The following is an 11,227-nucleotide window of genomic DNA, read 5'->3' on the forward strand; positions in this document are numbered from 1 at the left end:
CAACCTAATGTCTATTACATTATGGAAGAGGCTGAATATGAGAGTAGTTACCAGAACAGTCGGAACCAAAGTAGAAGACGGAAATGGAAAACAAGATGACACTGGAGACAGTGGACTTCACATTGGCTTTACGCAAATCCCAGTATAACCAGCACAGGTCTGCCTGGCCCGAAACAAGCCCCAATCCGGCCATGGTCTCATGAACCTGTTGTCTTTAAGGACGTCCCACTAGAATCGCATCTTAGAGGAGAGGCCAAGTAAAGGCATGGCGGCATCCGATATGTCTTTTTAGTGGAAAATGTGACATGCAGCAATATAATATAATATATATAATAATAATAATATACATTCTCCACCATATCGCAAAGTGGAAACATGGCATTCCTGCAATGAACTGTTTAATTATCGAGAAGCTGCACCTAATTGGCTGTAACCCTAAAAGCGTGATATATATATATATGTGTATATGTATATATATATATATACACATATATATATATATATATATATATATATATATGTGTATATATATATAACAAGCTGGACAATAACCTCTCTTTGCTAAATAACCTCTTTCTTAAAAAAAGAAGGAAGAAATCAAGTGGAAATCTTGAATTACACGAATAGCACAAAAACACCTTGACATTATTTTGTTTGAGTAGTTCTTAATTAACCATAAGGTGTCTCCATTTTGATAATATCCTCTTGTCCTTCCAAAATTAATCTCGGCTAAGGCACAAAGAGCGGGGCAGCCATTTAAGTTTGGCCCATTATCTTGGCATTTTTATTAATATCTAAGCTTGAGTACATTGTCAAAAACCAATTACACACTCATCTTGCACACGTCTCATATGTCAGCTGTGTTCTTTCAGGCATAAACATGTTTAATTGTCTATTTGTATCATTGTCATTTGGTCACAGTCTGTGACTTCTGGCAGTAAATCCATAATGTCTGGAGACGGCGGTCCGTGTGCTTTCGGTATCCAGAGCAACGCTCACAGCGAAGACAACGTGTCTGTACTGTAGTTTCATATAGAATTGACCCTTTTCTATGAGAAATGATTAACTTTTTCAGGAGGACAAAAGTCCCCAGCTTTCGTACTGGCCTACTTCTAATGGTTTGATAATGAATGAATAGATGAATACGAGACACATAACATGTACTAAAAAAAATCACCTTAATTTCATGTCTGGCTCTATGGAAATATATTAATGAATAACAAAAGGAGCGCAGTGATAATTGTAAAAAAAATAAAATAAATAAAGCGTTCAATTCGACTTTCAATTGTGCAAAAATGAAGGTCGGTTTTAGCCGAGAATTTTTATTTTTTTTCCCCGAGACAACTGGGGTTGGGCTTCAACATTTAGAAGGAATTAAATGATAACATTTTGAATCAAAAAGAATTGTGATCAGAGTCGATGATGTGACTCAAACTCAAAATGAGAGGACTCGATCTATGGCCGATGTCTCGTCTTAAAGGGACAGAATCACGTCCGCTCACGCGAGACTTCAAGCCAATCCTCGCATCTCTACCTTTTGGGAAGAGGCAGAAGAGCAAGCAAGAGATGCAAAGTGCAAGAAGCGTGCAAGAAGCTATGTTACGGTCGCTCCTTCTTCTCCACTTTCTTTCAATCCCTCTCTCCTCATCACGTCCTTTCTCCGTCTGTCTCTCTTGCTCGTCCTCTCTCTTCGTGTCCCCTCATCTCTTCAGTAGTTTATCATAATCACATCACCTCAGTGTGATGGAACACACTTAAGGCTTATTATGTGTCTCTCTCTCACACACACACACACACACACACACACACACACAGACGCACGCACACACATGCACCCACAGGAATAAGATCCACTTAAGCTTTATTACATGTCTGACTGTGCTTCTAACATGGGAGATTATCCACGGGCCGTATGCTACAGAGCAGAGGGCAAGAGCTGCAGGTAGGATGGGCACGCGCACGTGTGCACACACACACACACACACACACACCTCTCAGATACAAACAGAAAGATAAGCTGAATACATGCTGAGAGCTTTTTTTAAAATGGTCATTCTTCAAAATGGACCCAGGTGGACATCCGGCAACGGAAAAAAATGTAGGAACAGAACAGAATAAAAAAAAGAGGGCGGGGGGGGGGATTAATTTTCTTCCCTTCACTATCTTCCAGTCGCAGTGTACCACACACATGTATGTGCACACACGCACGTGTGTGTCTGTGTGTGTGTGTGTGTGTGCGCGTGTGTGCGTGTATGTGCACACACGCACACACACACACACACACACACACACACACACACAGACAGTGACAAAGTGTCTGTATGGGGAACCAAAGAGGCCACCTTATAACACTTATGTGTGTGTGTGTGTGTGTGTGTGTGTGTGTGTTTAATATGCACACAGATAAGACACAGACAATAAAAGTGAACAGTGTATCTGTGTGTCGTATACATGGCAGAGAGATATTGTGTGCGCAGGGTGTCCGTGGAGTATTCATTTCCCTCCTTCTGTTTGACCATGGCGGAATGTGTGCGTGTGTGTGTGCGTGTGTGTGTGTGTGTATATGTGTGTCTGCAGGTAGTGCAACTAGGTGCAGTGCAGTCTAGCCATTTTCTTCAGATGATAATTGTGCACAAAAGAAAAACACAACCGTGGTGCCGTTAATAATAATAATAATAATAATGCATTTTACTTTGCGTACTGGCATTTAAAATAACCTGTCCGCGGAATGAAATCGCTCATCAATTACAGAAAAGCAAGTGTGTTGCCTTTCATAGGAAAGAGTTCGGCTTTGTAAATTACTTTGCAGACGCGATGTTCCGCGATGGTAAAAGTAAAAGTGCACGGCGGTTCTAAATGCCTTGCAAATCCATCACACGTCCGTCACACGTGATTTAAATCACACAAGGCGCTCTAATGTGGGACCGACTCATTCAGGCCGGAGTAACAACAACACGACCGACTGCTTCTTTAAGGGAACTAATTTCACATTAGACCAAATAGAGGTCTAATGAGCCCAATTAAGTGAAAACACATTATGAATGACATCAAATAGAATTAGATACTAAGCCACTTTATTCATTCTGCACATGCATGTAGACGATATCCTCTTCCTGGTTCCACGTGTATTGTTTGAAAGGGCATAATTGTAGCCGTTCAAAAACACTTTCAGTGGCACAAATGTGCAGCTTACAAATATGTATATCCTTTTAAGATTGCGTAAATAATCTGAATAAATGTTTAGGGCTCATGTGGGGGAGTTGGTCGACATGGGCTAATTGTAGCAAATGTGAGACTGAAACACAGAGAAGAATATTCAAAGTTGCTAAGAGTTGCTTTCTAAGATTTGTTTTCCATAATTCTAACCTCATATGAGTATATTGCTATAGTAATGGTATCTCCAGCCAAGGTGTTGTGTGCCGGGATGTTCTCCGAAAAGAATAATACAGAGGGAAAAATGATAAATCTGTCATTTGTCAGCCAGAAATCCCTAAAGTCAGTGAAATGACGAGGCGGAGATGGGATGCAGATATGCATGCTTAGGGGTTGTAAACTCATTTTCAGCCAGCGGACCGAAAATAATTTCTTTTCTTGAGATACGAGCGCATGAAAACACATCGCCGATTATGTGGGAAACCATGTAGGTGACCTCTTAAAGCACACCTTTGAAGCATTTTGGGTACCACCATTCAGTTTGAGATCTGCCTTCTTTCATTTCCCCTTCAGTCCCTCTCCGTCAACCATTTCCCTCTCACGCTTCACATTCTCTGTGTTTTCCTCCCCTTCCTTGGATCAACCGTGAATATTCATGAGGTTGTTATTTGCATTGCTGGCTCCTGAAAGGGGCTGAGTACACAAAGGTGACAGCCATCAACCTCGGGAGGCGGCAGTGAGAGATGAGACAGCAGATGAGGGGGAAAGAAATAAGATGATAGGAAAAAGACGAAAAGAGGAGAAAGAGAAGAAAAGTGAAATGAGTCCAAAAAAAAAAAGAGAACAGCATGACAAATCGAATCGAAAGCCTGATACATTATTTGAAGGCATTTGAGTTCCCACCTCAACGTGAACTGTTCCGTGTTTGAACCCGTCTTCATGTAGACGCCGAACGCCACCGTCCTGCCGAGGCGAACCGGACTGGGAGGCACCAGAACCTCCACGTTTTCATCAAGTCTCAATTTTTCTCCTTTGGCAGAAACCGGGCCCGTGGTCATCACCACAGAACCAGCTTTCAGCATGTCTTGAAGACCCCCATCCACTAGGGGGCTCCACTGTCCGCCGAGGCCCAAGCCAAGAGGCCCGACGTTCGCACTCTGTCCTCTCCACGGCTCATTAACGATGGAGGGACACTCCTGACCAGCCCCTTCCACTGGTATGATTGAGTAATACACATCCAGTGATGGTAGAGTCACTTCAGGAGGTCTTTTTCTCGCTTGCGGCGGTGTAAACCAAGCTGGGGGAATCTCGAGACGGACCACACAGATGCCAGATGGTCCCACGAGTCGGCAGCCCGCCGAGGGTGCTGCTTCACTGGTGTCGCGAATGGCCACGGCTCTGACACATGGGAGGAGGGCTTGAGGAGGCGGGTCCGGCTCATCCCAACGACGCCCTACCAGATAAAACAGCACCTGAGGGCGAAACAAGTGCAAATAAGGAGAATGTCAAAATGGATGAATTGGGGAATAACATTTTTTTGTCAAGGTATCAAAAAACACAAAAAAACAATCTCTTTCTGACACTGTGATTGACAGCGGAAATTATTAATCATGTTTTAACACCTAAAGAGACAAAAACAAAATGATCTGGAAATGGCAACGGAAACTGATTGCTCAAATTCATTTAAAACATTTTCTTCTTCTTTTTTTTGTGCAGAAATATTTCTGCATATTGAGCATATAGTCTTGAATGCAGCACTCATCGGTGTATTCACACCAACAAAGGATCAAATGACTGCGTGTGATGTGAAAGGTGTCGCTCGTAGTGACAAACCCTGAGGGGCGATTATCACCCGACCTAGCAGAGCCTTTCATCTCTTAGCTCTCACGACTCTCCCTTCCTTATCAGTCAATAATGATTATATAAAGATTACATGAACATTCATAGATTAAATCTTCTCATTAGTTACCTCTCAGTTTGGTTATGCTTCAGGTATGGGATTGGTATATTAGGTGTATGTGAAGCTTAAACCATTATTTGATTGCATTAGAAGATGTATGCGTTAAATAAACGAATATTCAAAGTAAAACATTGAACTGCCAGTACCTGTATCCAGGGCCGTGTTGAACCAACTCTGGGCACCACCACTTGACCTTTGACCTTCCAGTTCAGAGTCACCTGGTCGGTTGTCAGCAGCAGGTGCGGTGGAGGACCCTGAAGCAGCTCCACTGGGATTGGCTGCTCGATGCTCAGGTTTCCGTAGTTGCAGTTGACGCTCGGCAGGGATTGCGGGGCGGCAACGGCGGGTTCCAGTTGGTGGAGGAAGACGGGCTCGGTCCGCGATGACAGGCTGCCGTTTCGCATCACATCCTGATTGGATTCCCGCAGGAAGAAGGCGGAGTCTGCACCACTGAGCTGGCATTGCACGGGGAGGTAGGTGGGGACGGAGGAGGAGAAGCGGGGCTGGTAGGAGTCGGGCCCTCCCCCCGGTCCTGCTCCTGCTGCTCCTGCTTGGCTGTCAGACACTGAGGAGGGTGACGGCAAAGAGAGGCCAGCGGAAAAGATGAAGAAAAAAAGAGAAAGGTGACAGAGACGGAAGAGAAGGAAGGGAGGAGAAAAAGAGAGGAAGAAGATTAACTTCATGTTACTCATCAACAACAAACCATACCTTTCATAAAACAAATACCTCATGAAAAGATGTGTCATTTCAAACTGAAATCCAAAACATCCAAATCAGCTCATAAAGTCCAAGCTCATTGACCTGCGAAATGCATTTTTATTACATACACACACACACACACACACACACACACACTGATATAAACACAGACACATCCGTCAGCTTGTTCGCATGAGGTCACACATGCGTTGCAACACATACACCACAGTGCATTGTGTTTCTGTACAAAGAGCAATAAGTACAAACACATTAGCTCCCAGTTGATCGACTCAGCATCTCACAGGGCTCGACATTAATGCAGCACTTTCTTTTTTTTTAAATCCCCCTCGGATAGGCATTACACCAGCATATATACAAAATGACACATTGCTTTGCAGTTTATTTCCATATTTTTACATTCAGTTTGTATTCATTTCCTGGTGTATTTATCAGACATTTCACAAAGATGGGGAGTTTAGAGCCAGGGATTACCGCTTCAGGAGCCGTATCTCATTTCCAAAGAGGACAAGGTTACAATGACTGTGCTGCGATTGGAAGTTTTGATCCCTGCGCGTTATCCACCACTTATTTGTTATTCATCCGCTGTTTGGCTTGTCAGCATTATATTGTGCTTGCACCGAAACCACCAAACTGATCACTTATTGGAAAATAGCGAAACGGGAGCCACAATTAATTATCTGGCGGTTTCAGTACATTTCCGGAAGAGCTCGTTTCTTTTTTTTACGGCCGGGGTTTGGAAGTTACGTTACCACAAACGTTTCTCATAATTAAATTGTATGCACTTAAGGCCCCTTTTTATGAGTGACAGGATCCAACATTAACACACTATTTGCTGCCAAAGTACAGTTTTGTTTATCTCACATTGGAGATTTCTGTCTTTTTTAATCAATGCTTCTCTCACTGGCTTAATTAAAGTGGACTCGGTTAGAAAAAGTGATTTACTTCTGTGCACCAATCAGGATTGAGCTAATTATGAATCGGATGATGGTGGGTGTTATTCTTTTCTTTTCTTTTTACTTTGATTGTTGATTATTCAGTTGTGAATATTCAGTGTTACAGAATAATACTTGAGATTTGAAGTCAAGTCTTTGGGGGTTTTACAATTCATACACGTTATTCCTCTGGTCTGGGAACCAGGCTTTCAACTGACTCCACCCGCCGGCGTCATTATTAGATGCTTAGAACCACGGATGTATTAAAAGAGAGAGGAAGAGGGAGAGGCAGAGGGAGAAGGAGAGAGAGAGAAAGAGAGAGGGAGAGACAGAAACAGAGGCAGAGAGAGAGAGAGAGAGAGAGAGAGAGGGAGAGGCAGAGGGATGGAGAGAGGGAGAGGGAGAGGGAGAGGCAGAGAGAGGCAGAGAGAGGCAGAGAGAGAGAGAGGGAGAGGGAGAGGCAGAGAGAGGCAGAGAGAGAGAGAGGGAGAGGGAGAGGCAGAGAGAGGCAGAGAGAGAAAGAGGGAGAGGGAGAGAGAGGGAGAGGCAGAGGGATGGAAAGAGAGAGAGAGGGAGAGAGAGGCAGAGAGAGAGAGAGGGAGAGGGAGAGGCAGAGAGAGGCAGAGAGAGAGAGAGGGAGAGGGAGAGGGAGAGAGAGGGAGAGGGAGAGGGAGAGGGAGAGGCAGAGAGAGGCAGAGAGAGAAAGAGGGAGAGGGAGAGAGAGGGATAGGCAGAGAGAGAGGGAGAGGCAGAGGGAGAGGTGATTATATATATATATATATATATATATATATATATATATATATATATATATATATATATATATATATATATATAACATGAATACATTAAATGACTACATCCAGAGAGAACAATTTTTATTATTATAGAAAAATAGGATTTTCCTTTTAACACACCAAGGAACCAGCACAATACACATACATAATTGTGTGTGTGTGTGTGTGTGTGTGTGTTTCCATGTGTCCTAGGGTAGCGGAGTGTGAAAATATAATGAGGGTGGGACAGCATCGCGCTGTCTGGGGCAAGTCATACTGAGGCGACTTCAAAATAATAGCAAAGAAATAAAATGATACCTCAGTGCGACATGAATAAGCAGGCTGATTTTGTTCGGGTGCGTGGGCACGTAAGGAGAAGTTTAGAGTCAGAAAGAAAGGAATAGGGACAGAGTAAAATAGAAAGATGGGATGGGACGTGGGAAGGGAAACACAAAGAAGCGATAGCATAAAGTAAAGAATAGTGAGACAGAGGAAAAGGAGAAACTAAATGGAGTGAGACGAAGAAAGGGGAGAAGACGGGGTAAAAAGTGAACACACAGTACAATGTGACAGATTATAAATACTGTTCTGTTATGTGTGGGTAAATCTTTGTCACTGAAGATTACTATTACACTTTTTGAATATATGAATATGTCCTCTTACACCAACATGTTGTACTTAAGAGTGTTCAGTACACAATGTTGTTGGAAAGTTAAGATGGATGCTGACAAAGGGAACAACCACTGAGAAGAAGAAGAAGAAGAAGAAGAAGAAGAAGAAGAAGAAGAAGAAGAAGAAGAAGAAGAAGAAGAAGAAGAAGAAGAAGAAAGTTTCTATATAAAAATGTGGGATTCTAAAGAGCATTGTGTGTGTGTGTTCATGTGCTGTAGGAGGTTAAGGCCTTCTCACGAGTCACATAATTTCTTTCATATTCACAGTGCTGTAAAATATACAGCATCACTGGCTCCATTTGATAACATATAACATCCAATAAATGGTTACAAAATATTTTTTTGTGCCAATGTTTTTGTGGGATTAGTAAGTCAACATTTTGCACATTTATTGCCCGCAAGGTCGCAGACGCTTCATGTTTTGGAAAGCTGATCATATTTAGTGGTTGAGAGTCACATGCAAAAAAAAAAGGCTGGTTGAAATGTCGCTGTAATGTAGTTTGTAATCACCCGCCGTTGACAGACAGCTCGGTTAATGTGGTCGAAAACACATCAGCACATTAGCCTCAGTAAGCCTTCGTTTTTTTTTTTTTTTTTTTTAAATGTCCCCATTATTATGGCCGTCCTTGTGGTGCAAAAGCATGCATGTGTGTCTGTGTGTGTCCACGGGAGTCTTATGAAGCATATGTCCCAATCCCGGACAGGGACCTCGAACAGCTGGCACACATACAGGCAAACACACACACACACACACACACACACACACATACACACACGCACACACACATACACACACACACGCACACTCATGCAAAGCTTTGCTCATGCAGGCAATGGTTGAACCTTGGATGGAATGATTGACATTGTATGAAATATTAAAAACAAATGTCTCCCCTTCATCTCAGGTCATATTTCATTTTCATTGTGATGATTTTTTCGAACAGATGAGTGGAATATGTTTCATTCGTCTTTGATCGACTTGCCGTTGCTGTTGAAGTTGGTTGCTTGTTAAGTTAGTAATCTGAAAATGTAATACGCCTCTGCTGGAGTCAATTTAGCACATTGTTCCGTACAGCGTTATCGTGAAGTTGAATAATAAAAATCTCAGATCAATAGGTGGCGCTATACTACAAGTCAGGGTTGGCCCTTTGAAATCTGGCATCCCAACATGAGCATGCAATTGGCTACCATTAAACTTGGCCTGGCCCAGATTACCTGGCATCATTACTTTGGCAACCGGCAACCACAACAGGAGTCCATACCCGCTGTGTCCTGCTGCACAATGCTTCAGTGTGTGTGTGTGTGTGTGTGTGTGTGTGTGTGTGTGTGTGCGTGTGTGTGTGTGTGTGTGAACATGTCTTTAAGTGCCAGTGTGTGTGTGGATTATTGCAAACAGGTCCCGTCTATGCATGCATGGTTAAGCAAAAGGGCATTACCTGCAAAAATATAAACCTGGAGGTGTGTGTGTGTGTGTGCGTGTGTGTGATTGTGCATGTGTGTGTCTGTGTGTGTGTGTGTGTGTGTGTGTGTTATGTAAAATTCGAAAGGAACAAAGCCAGATGTACAGAGATTTGACAAGGCCCATCTGTGATCCTTCTTCCCCCACAAAATGCCCATCCTGTACACGCACACACACACATTCTCTCACACACACACACACACAGCCAATAATCAAAACACATTGGAGCATGTAGGACGGGAAGAAAGAGAAAGGAGGAAAGACAGCGAGAAGCAAAGCGAGATGGGTTCCAGTGGAAAGGAGCGATAACAAGATGTGATTATGGTATCAGTTCAGCTTGATATTGTGTTGCTTATATATTGACTCAGAGTATTATTTAATTAGAGACGCGCACACCAACAGATACACACACACACACACACACAATCAGGGCTATGTTGTATCTGTCTGTGTGGGTGTGAGACAGACACACTTGCAGTAGAAGTAGGACAAACTAAATGTTGTCTGCAACAGCAAGTTGATGCACCGATAAAACACCAACATAAACTTCAATGTAAACATCTTCCCACACACACAGACATACATAATCCATATAGCTTTGAACCTTTTTGTGCACACTTTAATTTTCATATTCAGCCAAAAGGTGCGCCGGCACGCTCCAAGGTTGCCATTCATTGCCAAAAGCAGAAGGTGTCAAAGATGCTCCACAGTGTTATTTTTGATTTACTGTTACTACCAATTTTTTTCCCTTTTATTATATGAGAACCGTGAGAACTACTTTTTTTTTTTTTCCCCTCCACTCTCCGCTCCCCTCCATCTGTTTGCTCCTCATTGCCAGTCCCACTATTTGTCTTGCTTAGGTTGTTTTCGCACACTTGAACAAATAGCTATTCCTTGTGAATTCTCGGCGCTGCAGAACTATTCCGAACACGCGGCGGAGAGCAAAATATTTCTACGACTTCTTTTCCTCCTTTCCGTGAACCGTCTCCGAGCGACAACAAAAACGTCCACAATTGACGAGTGTTTGAGCATCAAAACATCAGTTTGCTTTTGCTTCATTCAAAGCTTTTATCCACAGAAGTAAATTGCCCATCCACCCACCCACTCCACCACTACCTGGTAATAAAAAAGAAGAAGACGAAGAAGAAGAAGAAATACACAGAGCAGAGAAAGAGAAATCCATCATGGGAGAATTTCCTGAAAAGAATTAACTCCATTGATCACACAGATGGCACACTATCTGAGAGAGAGAGAGAGAGAGACGGAGAGAGATAGGGGGAGTGAGAGAGATACAGATGGATACGGGAAGATATATGGACAAGGATGGTGTGACATGTGGAAGAAAGGAAGGAGACAGTGTTGAGGAGGAGAGGTAACATGGTGAAAAGAGGATGAGAGAGGGATGAGCTTTCTATTTCCGAGCAGAACATTCATCACAAGCACGAGTGTATTTTGGTGGTCTCTCTATCTCTTTCCCATGTGCCTGTCTCCATCTCTCCTTAATGGTGTACGTTTTTTAAATATTAAAGGGGATCTCCAATGATTTCCCACTCGAA

At 42.9% G+C, this 11,227-nt stretch overlaps 1 protein-coding gene across 1 annotated transcript in view; it reads right to left on the minus strand.

The window, feature by feature from the left end:
- Nucleotides 1-11,227, minus strand: part of si:dkey-215k6.1 (transmembrane protein 132B) — a 205,936-nt gene that overhangs the window by 135,410 nt on the left and 59,299 nt on the right. The window contains exons 2-3 of the mRNA XM_034541835.1: nt 5,260-5,678; nt 4,057-4,625 (exon numbers count right to left, since the gene is read on the minus strand). Of these exons, the coding sequence (XP_034397726.1) occupies nt 4,057-4,625; nt 5,260-5,678 (988 nt within the window). The remainder of the gene's footprint in view (nt 1-4,056; nt 4,626-5,259; nt 5,679-11,227) is intronic.

Source organism: Cyclopterus lumpus, chromosome 9 (assembly GCF_009769545.1).
Source record: "Cyclopterus lumpus isolate fCycLum1 chromosome 9, fCycLum1.pri, whole genome shotgun sequence".
Taxonomy (NCBI): domain Eukaryota; kingdom Metazoa; phylum Chordata; class Actinopteri; order Perciformes; family Cyclopteridae; genus Cyclopterus; species Cyclopterus lumpus.